Below are 18,233 nucleotides of genomic sequence, written 5' to 3'. Positions count from 1 at the left end.
AACTGATAAATAAAAGTCGTTGACACTTCAGAAGCATTGCAACCAGCTAAAACAACTACAGCAGCAAGCACAGATGACAGGAGATTAGCAGAGATTATTGCTTAAATATTCATGTATACTTAGTATATATACTGTGTGTCTGTTTATATACACATGATATTTAATGTCTTCCCTTTTGCTGGAGACTTTTTATATACGCTATCCTTGCAGAGCGACTCATCCTAAATAACGCTGTCTTGACTTTTCTCTCTGCTTTGCTTTGTCAAAGTTCCTCATGGCTGTCATGTGTGATGCAGACAGAGTGGCTCGCTTCTCTTCTTGGCGCACACATGACAAAGACCAGGGGGCGATGCAGGGGGCTTTTGGGAATAAACAATAATACACACAAGAACTGTAGTTTTCAGATAGCAGTAGCCCTATTCAACCGGTGGTCCATGGGTTAAATCTGCTCCTAAAATGACAGAAGACCGGCCCGCATGTTCAGTTCTAAACTTGAGAGAGTACATTTTGTTTGGAACAACAGCAGAACTCCTGTCGAACAGAGGATCTTTGATTTGTATTTTGGCAGTAGATTTTAAAAAGAGCAAAACATTCCAGTTGTGTAGACAAGCTTTGACCTTAATTTCCCTTCGTACAGTATATAGGATCTTTGGCTAACATTTTTGCAGCTGTAGATTCCGAAAAACAGCAAAGCATTGTTGTTGTATAGATGAGCATTGACTAGCAATTTTGAAGCACAGCACTCCTGTCATACAGTATATAGGATCTTTGACTAGCATTTTTGCAGCTGTTTTCCAAGAACAAAAGAGTAATGTATGGGATCTTTGACTAGTCTTTTGCAGTATTTCTTAATACATGCAAGCACACTTAAGACAGGCAAGCACAATAAACGATTCGTTACTCGCATTTTTGCAGCAGGTCTTTAAAAACAACAAGGTGCTTCTGTCATATAGACAATCTTTTACTAGCATTTTCACAGTATTTATTTTTTGGAATTTTGCCTGTTGTTCATCAATAGTCATTATGAAAAACATGACGTAGGATGTAGTTTGTTTAATGCACTCTAACTCGTAAATAAAAGTCTGCTTACAATGAGGCCAATGTGAGGTCGTCTATTCCACCCATAAACTACAATAAATAACCATCCCAAAAAAACCCAACAAAACTCCATTTACATTTCGTGACTTGAATATTAACCAATTATTAGTGATATTGTTACTATAAGTGCTAACACAGACAAACTATTAATACCAGCACTGTGATAACTAGCTCAAGTAGCTTTATCGACATCATTGGCTGGTGAGCTGCTTTCTTGCATCGGTGCTGGTGAAAGTTTATTTTAGATCATAAATTATGCCTCTCACTGTGGTTTGAGAAGGATGAGGACGAAATCCGACAAGTTGGTACACTTTGACAGACAATTTAGACCCGGCAATGGCGAAAGACATGAAACGATGCTTTGTTCCAACCCCCTTTTGTTTGCGAGGATTGTGAATCATTTTCATCTAAACTGGAAAATAACAAGATTCTATCAGTCGGCATGCTAAGGACAGCAGACATTGTACAGTATGTGATGTTGTATGTTTGTTGGCTCTCATGAAGTCTGCAGAGAGCAGTAATCAGGAATGGCTCCATTGTAAGTAGACTTTTGATCATATTTATTTACTCTTAAGAATGCATAAAAAAAGAAAAACATGTTTGTTCTTTTGTTACATAAGGATTGGGAATGATAGGCAAAATTACAAAAAAAGTGCAGTTCCCCTTTAAAAACAACAAAGTGCTCCTGTCACATAGAGCAGTGTTTCTTGACTATTAGACCAATTATTGGGCCACAAGCGTCTCCTAGAAGGCTGCAAAAAAATATATTTCTCAGCCGTGGGCCGCAGCGATACTTAGTTGTAATACACTATAATATCAAACAAACAGAAGTGTGCAGCTTAAGATAGTGCTTAAGCTGCACACTTTAGTTTAAGCGCAAAAGTTATGACTAAAGCGTTGAAGCTGCATTTTCCTTTGCACTTTAATTTAATTGACAGTTTATTTAACAAACATGTTTAATATTATTTGTTATAAATTATATCTTTTAGCAATGCATACTTGTATGTAGTTTTTATGAGTCCCTTTCTTTAGCAGTATAGTTGAGTAGTATTTATTTTTGTAATCAGCCTGACAGAAAGCATTGATAAAAGTCTTTGTGATTAACACATGGTTTAATATCATTTGACAATGTTTATCCTCTTAAACAGCGAGTAGGTTAAATATAATTATTGATAATTAAGAATAAGATTATTAATTCCGTGTTAATCTTTTAGTGGCCCCCTGGTCCTTTCTCTAGTGGAAATGTTGGGCTCCACTGTCAAAAAGGTTAAGAACCCCTGATATAGAGGATCTTTGACTAGTGTTTTTGCAGTAGGTCCTTAAAAACAACAAAGTGCTTCTGTCATATTGAGGATTTTATACCAGCATTTTGGAGTAGATTTTTATATAAAGCATACCTGCCATATCAAGAACTGCGGTTGATCCTTCAGAAAAGCAGGATACTTCTGTAATGTAGAGGATATTTGGCTAGCGTTTTAGAAATATAGTCATGAAAAAACAGCAGAGCATTATTTTTGTATATAATATTTTTTAGTAGAATTTTTGCAGCACACCTGTCATATAGCAAGCCTTGCATTTTTGCCATTGATCCTTCAAAAAGCCGAGCAAACCTGACAGAAGATCTTTGAGTTTTGTTTTTGCAGTTGATTCTTAAAAACAGCATATTGCTCCTGTCTAAAAGATTTTCTTTGACAAGCATTACATTCCTTAAAACAGTAAAGAATTTCTTTCAAATAGAATATCTTTGACTCGCGTCACGTTAGCGTAGTGCTACTTTGTCCTAATCAATTACCTAATTACTTTATTCATGACTAATGTTTGAAATAAAATTTTGAACGTATGACTGAGTCTTGGATGGACATTATATACAAAATAATTGTGAATGGAGAAGTCCTTAGCTTTCTGAAAGTGTTTTTGTAAAATATTCGAACTTGACTGTAAAAAAATGTTCAAAGTATCCTCTCATTTAATCCCAATTTTAAGCGTTAAATATTCGATGAGAAGTTCTGCTCAGGCTGGCAGCAGTGAAATAATGGAGTCGTCTCGGTGCGCTCTCTTGCAAGTTAGCGCTCAAAGCTTCCTCATGGAGGGGTCGCCTTTTTTAACGCTCTTGTGCTGAATGCTCGGTTTCTCTCTCTCTCTTATTGTCTTCCTCCCTCTTTGTGAGCGTGTGCGCGCTTGGTTAGTTCATGTCGCCGCTTTCATGCCCTGTAGATCTTTGAGATAAATGTCGGCTCTGGCTTGCACAGACTAATAGGTTACATTTTTCGGGGTAGCGAGTGGGCCAAGGCCAAGCTTGGTGGCGCGACAAGTCCATTGCATTCTTGCAAAAGCACATGCTAATTACTGAGGACAACACGTTAGTTAATTAGTGAGGACACCTCACATTGCAGCCTCCATTTTTTTGACAATAAATTTTGTCATAGGACAATGCTGTAGAAATTAACTTTGAGTGTATTTTAGAGTACTCAGTGCACAGCTTATACAGCAGATAGAAAATTAGTTGCTAGCAATACAAGTACAATAGCAACAAAATAATTGTGCCTCAACGCGTCATGGTCTGGGAAGCTTCGGTTCAACATGTACTGTATTCCGACACATAGTGTCAGAGGGCTCCCAACCCCTGACAGGATGCCTCCAAAACGTAACCTGGTATATGCCTGTATATTCTTTAATTTTGGATCTCTAGTATCAGCATTTGGGTCAACAAGGTGAAATTACGTCTGAAAAACTTTTGACAAGTTGACTTCAAGCCCGTCCCCGCCCATTAGGACGTTTAAAAGTGTAAGGCACGATTCGCTTTGAAGACAGACCATTTTATTTTGAAAGTCAACCAAAATATGTATTTTGTGTTTGTTTTTTAATGACATCCTGTTCAACACAAGCAGATTTTAGCTAAATTAAACCGCTGCGTTACTGGGACCGGCATTAATACAAGCACTGCGTATGTTAGGCGGTGGAAATGGACACATATAATTGAATAAAAAACGAAAGATTCCGCTTCCCATCATTTTCAACAGACTGCATTGGAAAATGATTAACCCCTCACCTTCCTCTCGCACAAGATTCACCCAGGAATGAGGCCATGTAGTGTGAATCAATTGCTTCAAGGTGCAATTAATCAACAATACATTGACAGACATTCTTTACAATTAGTTCATTATTTCGCTGCTTTACTCAACACCAGTGGTTCTCAACCTTTTTTCAGTGATGTACCCCCTGTGAACATTTTTTAAATTCAAGTACCCCCTAATCAGAGCAAATCATTTTTGGTTGAAAAAGAGAGATAAAGAAGTAAAATACAGCACTATATCATCAGTTTCTGATTTATTAAATTGTATAACAGTGCAAAATATTGCTCATTTGTAGTGGTCTTTTTTGGACTATTTGGAAAAAAAGATATACAAATAACTAAAAACTTGTTGAAAATAAACAAGTGATTTAATTTAAATAAAGATTTCTACACATAGAAGTAATCCTCAACATAAAGTGCCCTCTTTGGGGATTGTAATAGAGATCCATATGGATTCATGAACTTAATTCTAAACATTTCTTCACAAAAAAAATAAATCTTTAACATCAATATTTACGGAACATGACCACAAAAAATCTAGCTGTCAATACTGAATATTGCATTGTTGCATTTCTTTTCAGTATTTATTAACTTACATTCATATTTTGTTGAAGTATTATTCAATAAATATATTTATAAAGAATTTTTGAATTGTTGCTATTTTTAGAATATTAAAAAAAAATCTCACGTACCCCTTGGCATACCTTCAAGTACCCCCAGGGGTACGCGTACCCCCATTTGATAACCACTGCTCTACACCACTGGTTCTTAAGCTTTTTTCACCAAGTACCACCTCAGAAAAAAACTTGGCTCTCTAAGTATCACCACACTGACCAACTTTAAAATGAAATAGCGTAGCAGGCCTGGTAATTAATTAAAAACAAGGCAGAAGTTTTATATAACAAGTATCAATCAATCAATCAATGTTTATTTATATAGCCCCAAATCACAAATGTCTCAAAGGACTGCACAAATCATTACGACTACAACATCCTCGGAAGAACCCACAAAAGGGCAAGGAAAACTCACACCCAGTGGGCAGGGAGAATTCACATCCAGTGGGACGCCAGTGACAATGCTGACTATGAGAAACCTTGGAGAGGACCTCAGATGTGGGCAACCCCCCCCCTCTAGGGGACCGAAAGCAATGGATGTCGAGCGGGTCTAACATGATACTGTGAAAGTTCAATCCATAGTGGCTCCAACACAGCCGCGAGAGTTCAGTTCAAGCGGATCCAAGACAGCAGCGTAGTATATTGAATATTTTTTACCACTGTATCATAACACACAGTTTGAACAGTAATACTGTGTTTGAATATAGCAAAATAAAACTGTATTTCAATCAAGTAATTATTTGAATAGTGGTACATGTACCACAGTTTGAGAATCACTGCTCTACAAAGTCAGTGTGTCACTAGCCATACTGCAAACTGTATTGCATTTGCCCAAAGTTTGTACTATATATTTTCCCTTTTTTTCTCTTTTTCAGAGGAAATCAAAGAGGAATCAGAAAAATCAAGGTAAGCCTCAGCTATTGTTTTAACAAGTTTGGTCTGATGTGTCATGAATGCATTCTCTCGAGTTCAACTAAAGGGCACGGGAACACAGTTTGTGTGTGCGTGTTTCTCCAGAGAGGTGTGCTTTTTATTTTTACTTACATCCAAGCCCCTTTTTTTCTTCTCAAGTAATTGCTCTCTTGACAAACCCCTGCCTCGTGCTGTGTGTAGAAGTTGCCAAGTAACGCGTCTTCTGGAATGAGCGGCTTTCCCTCCACTTTCAATTATTGGCTCCCATTTTCTTCTTATCAACAATGTAACTGTAAGAGTAAGAAAAACATATTTATTATATTTTCAGATTAGCGCTCAACAAGCCTTAATCAAGAATACTTTTATAGAGCCTGCAGGCCTTTTTAAATGGCTTATTTCATCAGTGTGCGGCGCAGGCATACAAGTTCAGACTAAATAACATGAAAACATTCAGCAGTGTGCCTGCTGTGATATAATAGATTGCAGAGCAGCTATTGAAGCAGATTGCATATAGAATATCATTGATGTCATGTCTACTCAGGGAAGTTCAGTAGATAACAGCTTGTGTCGGTTATCTTTGGGGAGTCCTTTGCTTCTTTCAAAGTTTATGAACAAAGCCGCAAAATCTGAAGGTTTAAACTGCTGCACAAAAGTTTGTCAGACTCATGAATAGTTTTCAAAAGGACACAATAGTTCAAACCTGCATTTTGAAATGAATAACCAAAAATAGCATAGCATCCTTTGTTACCAATTTTGTCATGTTTTTAATAATAACGAAAGTAGAATTTTTATGTAAGGAGTAAAAAGTCAAACATACTGTGTAAAGACCTCAATTAATCGAAAAAAGGGGGGAGATAACATAATACAATTATTTTTATTGGATTACAGTCTGAATATTATATTAAAATCAGAATTTTACATGGTGGTCCGTCACACAATCATGTAAGAGAAACAATCACTCACTTGTTACGTGCCATTAAAAAAAAACACCATCGTATTGAACATTCTGCCGTACGTGTGCGTGCGTGCGTGCGTGTTTTCAAAAGGACACAATAGTTCAGACCGGTATTTGGAAATGAATACCCCAAATTACAACAGCATCCTTTTTTAACCAATTTTGTCACATTTGTTTATACTACTGAAAGTATAATTTTTATGTAAGGAGTAAAAAGTCAAACATACCGAATAAAGAGCCCAATTAATCGAAAAAAGGGGGGAGGTAACATAATACAATTATTTTACTGGATTACAGTCTGAATATTATATTAAAGTCAGAATTTTACATGAATTAAGTTGTATGTTTTCAGAATAGAGTAAAACAATACAAGAACAAATATCTACTTAATACATTTAAAGTACCGTATTTCCTTGAATTGCCGCCGGGGCGCTAATTAATTTAAAACCTCTTCTCACTCCTGCGCTTACCAAAGGCATGCGGTAAAAGTAAGCATGCGCTAATTATTTTAAAACCTCTTCTCACTACGGCACTTACCAAAGGCATGCAGTAAAAAATTGAGTATGGTGTAAGCTTGGACCTTAAATTCTACTGAATAGCTCTTAATCTTCTTCCCTTTATGCGATTTCAAATTACCGGTATTGAAATCAGCCTCCTCCATTTTGAAAATGATGACAGGGGAAGTGTCACTCGTGACGTCACGAGTTTGACCAGGCGGTAATACCAAGCATGCGCTAATTATTCTGCGAAGCGAGTTTGGCCCGGCATTAATTCAAGGCAGGCGCATACTATATGCCCTGCGGCAATTCAAGGAAATACGGTAGTTTTTATAATATAATAATTTTGTCCCAATTTTACAGGACTTAAGTCAGGATTTTACATTAATAAAGCAATACTACAATCAGAAAAACGTGTATTCTTATCAAAATATTATGGGAATGGTATCATCATTTTTTTTGTTATAACTCTGCCACAAAAAACATGCCTTTTCTCATAATTTTATGACCTCTCGTAGAAGAGGTGGGGGTGAATAATACATTTTTAGATGCATCGCAATTTGGCGATGGAAGATTATCGAATTGATTAGTAAACATTAATAATCGATTTATTTATTGTAAACAAATATGCAGACAGTTCTAAAATTTGTCTGACTGCAGCGAGCTGCCTCACCGAGAGATTTGAACAACCCCTTGTTGGTGTTATGGTCCCGTTTTGCACACATTTTCATTAATTTAATAAATGTGGGAATTATTCCAAATAATTTTTTTGCAACCTTTATTTAGTGAAATATAATACTGCATCAATTTACATGAACTAAAGATGCATCAATAATCTATTTTTAATCGAATCGTGGATCCTGAATCGTAAAGTGCCCAAAGATTCCCACTCTCATCTATTAGTATAACAACTTAATTCTTGGAATGTTGTACCCTGTCTTTTGAGACATCATCATTATTATTATTATTATTATTATTATTATTATTATCCACTGTCTTCTGGTAACTCTACAACCTAATTATTCATATCATTAATTAAACATGATGGCATTTTGAGGGTTGTTTGAAACAAGACTGTCAGAGAAAACATTAGGTCGCATGGGTGAAGAGAGGCAGACATTTAGGCTCCGCCCACACTGAGTGTGAATCATAGAAGAGGGAGCACTGCAGTGGTCAAGTGAAACAATCACACACAATCATTTCAAAAGATTTTGAAATGATTGTGTTTGTATATCCTTGTTTCGTTTTTTTCCTTCTTTCCTCTTAGATTGAACCACCTTTTTTCCTGAAATCACTCGAGCCACGTCCTTTTGTTTGCATCTAAGTCTTGCAATGATCCGTGTCTGGTCGTACTCCAGTGAGCTCGTCCCTCCTTTTTAACAGGCTGAGGTCACATCCTCTTTCATTGCCAGGACATAAACAATGCGGACCCTCCCTCCGACTGTCTGAGCTTCTTTGGGTGTGGCGGCAGTGGAGGATGCTCCATGCGTATAAAAGCGACGTGGCCTTTGAAGAATTGGGAATAAAATTTGCGGTGTCATTCCACGAGAGGGCTTTAGCAGCTTAAGCGAGGCCTTAAGATGCTTTGTCAGCATGAGAGCACGGCAAAGTCTGATTAGTGACACCCCCTCCTTAGATGGATCAAGTGCAGAATTCGAGGCACTTGGCCAAGACGCTAAGTTGAATGTTTTAGCTTTAACTTGCTGAAACTTAATGTATTCTTCATCTATACCAGCACAGTAGTAGTTGTACTGTTTTTCAGCAGTTTTAAATAAGTCTATAGTGGTGTATTAGAAATTATATCTAGCCTTGGAATATAGTCTTTAAAAGTGTTCAGGGCAGCACGGTGGAAGAGGGGTTGTCCTGGGTTCAATCCCGGGCTCGGGATTTTTCTGTGTGGAGTTTGCATGTCCCCCCCTTGACTGCGTGGGTTCCCTCCAGGTACTCTGGCTTCCTCCCACTTCCAAAGACATGCACCTTGGGAAATGTTGGTTGGCAACACTAAATTGGCCTTAGTGTGTGAATGTGAGTGTGAATGTTGTCTGTCTATCTGTGTTGGCCCTGCGATGAGGTGGCGACTTGTCCAGGGTGTACCCTGCCTTACGCCCGATTATAGCTGAGATAAGCTCCAGCGCCCTCCGCGACCCTAAAGGGAATAAGCGGTAGGAAATGGATGGATGGATGGGAACACACCCTTTTGTGTGCTTGTAGCGTTACGGTTGATGAGCTGTATTTGTCTCCAACACGTTTGTAGTTTTTAGCGCTTTCATATGGAGTCTACTGACAGGTATAACTTAAAACAAGGGTTGTACGGTATACCGGTATTAGTGTAGAACCACGATACTAATGAATCATAGTCGGTACTATACCACCTCTAAAAAGTCATGTCATGTCATGTCATGTCATGCAGACGAGCATGTTCGCTAGCTAGTGGTTAATGTCTATCCGTAGTGTTGTAACTACTTCTAAATAACTAATCCTTGTCTCCACGGCGACAAATATAATACATTTGTTCCAAGCATCATCTGAGTGATAAGTATCCATGCTTCACTACACACCGTAATCATAGTATTGAATTTGTTAATAATTATTTTTAGTTGGCATAGTCAAGACAAGATGTCTGATTTTTAACCATCAAGACAATTATCTTTACATTGGACACACTACACACAAGTGAATGAAGGTCATACTAGGGCTGGGCGATATATCGATATACACGATATATCGCGGGGTTTGTATCTGTGTGATATAGAAAATAACTATTGTGATATTCGAGTATACGTTCTCACGCAGTGCTGGCATTACACTACAAGCTCTAGTCGCTCTTTCTTGTGTCTCCTCACAGACAGCAAGCACACATACTGTCACGTCATACGTCACATACGTATACGCCCTCGCGTAGCAGAGAGGTAGCAGCATGGGTAACGTTAGGTGTGATGCTAGGAGAGCAGTGCAAGTGGTAATACGAGAGAAAGAAGGTGCGAATGAAGGAAGAATTAATTCCCAAGAAAAACAGCAGGGGGTCCATCGCCTGGCTGTGGTTCGGCTTCAAGTGGGAATATGTCGAACAGACAACCTTAATAAGTCAAGCATGCGGCACAAGCGTTGCTATAAAAAGTAGCATTACTGCTAATATGTAGCATCATTTGAAAAGTCACCTGCTAGAGAATGAGGAGTGATTACTTCGCATGTCAACATCTCCGTTGGGTGCCACATGGCCACACCATCAAAATGCAGAGGCAAACATTTCCACATCAACATCGTATGAAAAAAATATAATTTAATAACGTCTGCAGGAACCTACCACATTGCGAAGGATGAACACTATTTGAATTCCTGTTATGCAACTCATTTTTATTTGACACTTAAAATGTCTCTGACAATCTTGCACTTTCTGTTTTGGAAATGACATGAATGTTTGTGCCATTGCTTAATAACCGTTTAATAAATACAGTTTTGGTCAATTGACTTAGTTGTGATTTCCTTCTCTGCATGAAAGTTTAAAATGAGCATATATTAATGCTGTATGAACAAGAATTTTTTAAATGTAGTCACAGAATCATCATACTGCTGTGATTATATGCATCAAGTGTTCATTCACATCCAAGGCAAAATATCGAGATATATATTGTGTATCGCGATATGGCCTAAAAATATTGAGATATTAAAAAAAGGCCATATAGCCCAGCCCTAGGTCATACTTGGTCAACAGCCATACGTGTCACACTAATATTGAGATATTAAAAAAAGGCCATATAGCCCAGCCCTAGGTCATACTTGGTCAACAGCCATACGTGTCACACTAATATTGAGATATTAAAAAAAGTCCATATAGCCCAGCCCTAGGTCATACTTGGTCAACAGCCATACGTGTCACACTAAGGGTGGCCATATGAACAACGCCAACACTGTCATAAATATGTGCCATATAGTGAAACATCACTAAAAAACAATGACAAACACATTTGGGAGAATATTTGCACCGAAACACAACATAAACACTACAGAACAAATTCCCAGAATTTCCTGCAACACCAAGTCTTCTGGCACGCTACAAAATAATCAAACGCCATTGGTGGATCTACACCTAACATCCACTGTAATGATACCAAGTACAGGAGTTGTCTAGTCGATACTATTATGATTACATCAATATTTTTTAGCATTATAAAATCATCTTTTGTTTTTTCTCTTTTTTTATATTATGTTTATAAACTCAGGAAATATGTCCGTGGACACATGAGGACTTTGAATATGACCAATGTCTGATCCTGTAACTACTTGGATTGATACCCAAATTTGTGGTATCATCCAAAACTAATGTAAAGTATCAAACAACAGAAGAAGAAGTGATTATTACATTTTAACAGAAGTGAAAATATAACATATTAAAAAAGAAAATAACCAGATATTAACAGTAAATGAACAAGTAGATTGATAATTCCTTTCCTACCACTTGTCCTTAATAATTTTGACAAAATAATGATAAAAGACACAATATGTCACTGCATACGTCAGCTGCTAAATTAGGAGCCTTTGTTTGTTTACTTACTAGTAAAAGACAAGTTGTCTTGTTTGTTCACTGTTTTATTTAAGGACAAACTTGCAATAAGAAACATATGTTTAATGTACCGTGAGATGTTTTTGTTAAAATAAAGCCAGTAATGACATTTTTTTTCATGGTCCGCTTTATTTAGAAAAGTACTAAAAAATACCGAAACACATTTTTGTACCCTTACCAAAATAACAGGGGAGGATGCATACGTATAAATGTACAAGAAGGAACTTATTGACTACAACAAATATTGACCTAATAGAAATGGCGGATTTGCGCAAAGCTTTTTGGGTCAACCTCTACCGGTTATGGAGATAACCGCTGATATAACTAGGACAAAATACGTCACTAAAGTCTCAAATTCCAAACGGTTCGCTTTGAGCAAGTACAAACCCCGTTTCCATATTAGTTGGGAAATTGTGTTAGATGTAAATATAAATGGAATACAATGATTTGCAAATCCTTTTCAACCCGTATTCAATTGAATGCACTAAAAAGACAAGATATTTCATGTTGAAACTCATAAACTTTATTTTTATTTTGCAAATAATGATTAACTTAGAATTTCATGGCTGCAACACGTACCAAAGTAGTTGGGAAAGGGCATGTTCACCACTGTTACATCACCTTTTCTTTTAACAACACTCAATAAACGTTTAGCAACTGAGGAAACTAATTGTTGAAGCTTTGAAAGTGGAATTCTTTCCCATTCTTGTTTTATGTAGAGCTTCAGTCGTTCAACAGTCCGCTGTCGTAATTTACGCTTCAAAATGCGCCACACATTTTCGATGGGAGACAGGTCTGGTTTGCAGGCGGGCCAGGAAAATACCCGCACTCTTTTTTTACGAAGCCACGCTGTTGTAACACGTGCTGAATGTGGCTTGGCATCCATGAAAAAGACAGGGCTTATATGGCAACATATGTTGTTCCAAAACTTGTATGTACCTTTCAGCATTAATGGTGCCTTCACTGATGTGTAAGTTACCCATGCCTTGGGCACTAATGCTAATGCTAATCCGCTGCCTGCAACGGATTCTGGGTCTGACCTGGGAGGACAGGGTCCCTCTTGTGGATATTTTTGACCGGACCCAAACACCCAGCATCTAAGTGCTCCTTGCGCAAAGACCTCTGGGCTGGGTGGGGCATGTAATCCGCATGCCCGCCCAGAGACTCCCCCGACAGATCCTCTACGGCCAACTCCATGAAGGCTGTAGGTCTCCTGGGGGTCAGCGGAAACGCTACAAGGACCACATAAAAACCCTCCTGAAGCGCTGTGCTATCCAGCCTTCCGCACTGGAAGTCTTGGCTGCTGATATCGCCACACCTGGCACAACTGCAGTCACGCCGCCATTGCTCATCTCCAGGAGCAGACCACTGAGAGGAGAAAACAACAACGTATACAGCGACATCAGCGCGCTGCGGGGGCCCTCCTCTCAAACGTGGACTACATCTGCCCCACATGTGGCAAACCATGCGGGTCGCGCATTGGCCTGCACAGCCACATGCGATGGCATATACGAAACCCCCCTCAATAACCCATTACTGGAGCAACGTCATCATCGTAATCGATGGACAGCCATAAGCAAGCAAGTAAGCAAAGGCACTAATGCTCCCCATACCATCACAGATGCTGGCTTTTGAACTTTGCGTCAAAAACAGTCTGGATGGTTCGCTTCCCCTTTGGTCCAGATGACACTATGTCAAATATTTCCAAAAACAATGTGAAATGTGGACTCGTCAGACCACAGAACACTTTTCCATTTTGCATCAGTCCATCGTTGAAGAGCTCGGCCCCAGAGAAGCCGGCGGCGTTTCTGAATGTTGTTGATAAATGGCTTTCGCTTTGCATAGTAGAGCTTTAACTTGCACTTACAGATGTAGCAACGAACTGTATTTAGTGAAAGTGGTTTTCTGAAGTGTTCCTGAGCCCATGTGGTGATATCCTTTAGAGATTGATGTTGCTTTTGGATACAGTGCCGTCTGAGGGATGCCGCTTACGTGGAGTTTGACTATTTGCTCGCGCAGTTGTGGACAAAGGGATGAGCATTGTTTGGGAAGCTGTTTTATATACCTAATAATGGCACCCACCTGTTCCCAATTAGCCTGCACACCTGTGGGATTTTCCAAATAAGTGTTTGATGAGCATTCTTCAACTTTATCAGTATTTATTGCCACCTTTCCAAACTTCTTTCTCACGTGTTGCTGGCATCAAATTCTAAAGTTAATGATTATTTGCAACAAAAAAAAAAACGTTTATCAATTTGAACATCAAATATGTTGTCTTTGTAGCATATTCAACTGAATATGTGTTGAAAATTATTTGCAAATCATTGTATTCCGTTTATATTTACATTTAACGCAATTTCCCAACTCATATGGAAACGGGGTTTGTACGAAACAAGACAAGATTATTTTATACATATCTCTGCCTTGCCTTCATGGTTTAATTTAAAGTTTTTTAGGACTTACGCAAATCCCAAATTCACAAAAACAAGTACCAACAGATGAGAAAAGTTGGTTTTGCATTATAAAGCCCCGTGAAAACATGGAGACATTGCGGAGATATTTACAAAACAATCTTGCCTAACTTCATACTTCCTCCAAATGAGACGTTTAGGTTTGGCCATTTTGTTTTGTTTTTCCTGAGTGTGACTTCTGCGGATATCACAATTATTCGTAAAGTTTACCCAAAAACCCTTGCACGAGTCCGTCATCGTAGTCCGACATTGTAATTAATAAGTTCCCTAATTTTCTTCTACCCTCTCGTTGCGGGGCAGACTGGCTCGTACATGCATATACATTATGGGTGTGGGAAAAAATCGATTCGAATTTGAATCGCTATTCTCACGTTGTGCGATTCAGGATTGATTCTCATTTCTAAAAAAAAAACTCGTTTTTTTTTTTTTTTTAATCAATCCAACTTAACAATACACAGCAATACCATAACAATGCAATCCAATTCCAAAACCAAACCTGATCCAGCAACACTCAGAACTGCAATAAACAGAGCAATTAAGAGAAGACACAAACACGACACAGAAAAAACCAAAAGTAGTGAAACAAAAATGAATATTATCAACAACAGTATCAATATTAGTTATAATTTCAGCACAGCAGTGATTAAAAATCCCTCATTGACATTATCATTACACAATTATAAAAATAAAAAAAAGAACAATAGTGTCACAGTGGCTTACACTTGCATCGCATCTCATAAGCTTGACAACACACTGTGTCCAATATTTTCACAAAGATAAAATAAGTCATATTTTTGGTTTGTGTAATAGTTAAAACAAATTTACATTATTGCAATCAGTTGATAAAACATTGTCCTTTACAATTATAAAAGCTTTTTACACAAATCTACTACTCTGCTTGCATGTGAGCAGACTGGGGTAGATCCTGCTGAAATCCTATGTATTGAATGAATAGAGAATCCTTTTAAATCGGGAAAAAATTGTTTTTGAATCGAGAATCGTGTTGAATTGAAAAAAAAAAAAATCGATTTTGAATTAAATCGCGACCCCAAGAATCGATATGAATTCGAATCGTGGGGCACCCGAAGATTTGCAGCCCTAATATAAATCCTCCGCTGTTGCCATTTCTAATACAAATTAGTGTATCGGTCGAACTTATATCTGTCAGTAGACTAATGATGGAAGCGCTAAAAACTACAACATGAATGACGGGGAGAAGATGCAGTCAAAATGGAGGCACCTAAATAATACCGCCCACGAAATGGCACATTATGAAGACAGTCAGAAAATGGTCTGTGAAACATAATCTATGCAACATTTTGACCAAATAGCCACCATTACGTGGTGTGTAGACCACAATGAAGTGTTTTAAATGAGAAATAAATCATTGTATGACTTCTTTATATTTATTTTTAGATTTTTTTAGGACATTTTTTCTCAAAAAGAGTCCAAAGAAAGCAATTGACATGACACGTGTGGTTTGAAACATACAGGGACTATCCACAGCGTTGTCGACACTGCCTCCTCCCGACGCAGAGTCGTGTTTAAAGCGAATATGGCTAACTAAACAACAGGCGCCATGACTGCTACCAAGCACATGTGCGGCTGTGCCAGGATGCATGCAACGTTTTGAAGTTACTTTTCTGACGAAGTAAACCAAAATAATATGTCTATATATAGTTCTAAACATACTCCAGCTCATAAACCTACAAAAAGACAAACTTTTATTTTGTCAGAGTGCAATTTTGCGTCCGTTTTTGACGCACTATGCTGCTACATTCCTGCAGTGTTTCGTGACCAGCAGACACTCTTAACACGCACCCGACGGCGAAATAAATGTAAAGAAATACACCGAATAACCCCAAAAATAACTACTTACCCTCATTTTGCCAATCTGTTCATTAGTTTTGGACAACAATCACAGAGATTTTGTTAATTCAGTGTGAAGTATGTCAACTGTGGTGGCTGCCTCCAATGTATTTGTAATCACTGTATGTGTCACTCATTATGTATTATTATAATTGATCTTTCTTTTTGTTAAATGCTATGTGAATAAGTGTACTTTTGTACTTATTTCCCCATATTTTTGCACAATAACTCTGAGATGTTAACACTGGCAAGCAGTAAGGAATATGGTGTGGGTTTTTTTTTGTCTCAAACATATTTTGATATATTCTTTGACATATTTCTTGCCACTTTATGTTGTATATTTTTAATGACATTTTCAGTTTATTTTCTCATCCATTTTTATATCCAAATTTTGTTTTTTTTTTACTCTTTCAATGTCTGGTTTTTTTTGTATTTATATTTGACTTTCTCTTCTGCTTTTACCGAATATCAGTATTTTTGTTTTAGATAGAATCAAAAATAGTCTGTTTTTGTCAAACCCTCTCTTTTATTTGTTAATTTCTGTCATTAATATTTGTATTAATTTCTGTGTGTTCTGTCCTGAACAAAACACAAATGTTGTATCATGTGTTAATCTTGCACAAGACAATGTAATCGGTGGCTCTCCGGTGTTCACAGGCCTTCACTTCCCATACTTGTCTTCTTCCGGGGGTTATTGGGAAAGCGGTGTAAAATATTTCCACAATTCTCGCAGGTAGAGCAGTCCGAGGATGCACAACAGGGAATTTTCAGTAACAAACGCAAACACATAGCATTTGCTCAAAGTTAGTAGCTGTCATGGCGCTCTGTGGCCTCATGATTTTGACCAATCATTGAGGAGATAGCCTGAAACCGAGTTGGCAATACTCTCTTTATATACAACTCTGTGGCTCTGCCCGCCAAGACAATGAGCTTTGTTATTATTTAGGAAATTGTTTCATCGCCCCCTTGTTATATTTTTTTGATATACAGTACTGTACAACACTTTATATTGTAACCAAAGTGTACAAACTTTTGTCGAGGCTGGAACGTATTATTCATGTTTACATTGTTTCTTATGGAAAAATGTACTCCAATATTCAAACTTTTCTACTCACAAACACCGTTCGAAAACTAATGAACTTCGCAAACCGAGGGATTTGGGTGGAGCATATACACTTACACACTGTAACTCCATTCATCCATCCATTTTTTACCGCTTGTCCCTTTTGAGGTTGCGGGGGTGCTGGAGCCTATCTCAGCTGCATTCGGGCGGAAGGCGGGGTACACTCTGGACAAGTTGATACCTCATCACAGGACCAACACAGATAGACGGACAATATTCACACTCACATTCACACATTAGGGCCAATTTAGTGTTGCCAATCAACCTATCCCCAGGTGCATGTCTTTGGAGGTAGGAGAAAGCCGGAGCTCCCGGAGTGAATCCACACAGTCACATGGAGAACATGTAAACTCCACACAGAAAGCAGCACGGTAGAACAGGGGTTAGTACATGTGCCTCACAATATGAAGGTCCTGAGTAGTCCTGAGTTCAATCCCGGGCTCGGGATCTTTCTGTGTGGAGTTTGCATGTTCTCCCCGTGACTGCGTGGGTTCCCTCCGGGTACTCCGGCTTCCTCCCACCTCCAAAGACATACACACTGTAACTGTCCTACATAGTAGAAGCCATATAACATACAACAACGTAACAAGGAGTGAGACGACACATTTTTTGTACGCTACAAGGCTAACATTACACTCAAATTTAAACAGCAGCATCATGCTAGCTTAACCTATTGGATGAAAAACAACAAAAAGGGTCAAACTTACATCTTAATTGGCAGAGCTTCATGTTAAGATGTGTCGTGAAGCCTGAGGCCTCTTCTCTCAAAAGAGGTTGATGATACCTTTTCCCAAGTCTCCCGTCCAAAGGCAAAACCCAGTAACTATATTTTGGCCGAAACTGAGCTGATAATAATTTTGGAGTTCCTAGGTGATATGCTTTACATTAGTGTATGCGATATTGTAATTTCTTCCATAAGTAAGCTGTTACGCGCATCGCAGGACCTAGCAACTACCACATAACCGCGTAGATACAACAGAAAAACCTAGTATCTCAAGGGACCAATCGGAGCTTCTTTGTCAGTCACCTTATTGTCTTTAATGAGACATTTGCACGAATG

At 38.2% G+C, this 18,233-nt stretch overlaps 1 protein-coding gene across 2 annotated transcripts in view; it reads left to right on the top strand.

Annotated features, from left to right (window-relative positions):
- The window catches only part of arfgef1 (ADP-ribosylation factor guanine nucleotide-exchange factor 1 (brefeldin A-inhibited)), a 67,515-nt gene that overhangs the window by 15,330 nt on the left and 33,952 nt on the right, over nt 1-18,233 (top strand). For both annotated transcript variants that reach the window (XM_061921846.1, XM_061921845.1), the window contains exon 2: nt 5,661-5,691. In XM_061921846.1, the coding sequence (XP_061777830.1) occupies nt 5,661-5,691 (31 nt within the window). The remainder of the gene's footprint in view (nt 1-5,660; nt 5,692-18,233) is intronic.

This window comes from Nerophis ophidion, linkage group LG15 (assembly GCF_033978795.1).
Source record: "Nerophis ophidion isolate RoL-2023_Sa linkage group LG15, RoL_Noph_v1.0, whole genome shotgun sequence".
NCBI classification, from domain to species: domain Eukaryota; kingdom Metazoa; phylum Chordata; class Actinopteri; order Syngnathiformes; family Syngnathidae; genus Nerophis; species Nerophis ophidion.
The sequence above is the reverse complement of the archived record's forward strand: the minus strand, read 5'-3'. Positions and strand labels throughout refer to the sequence as shown.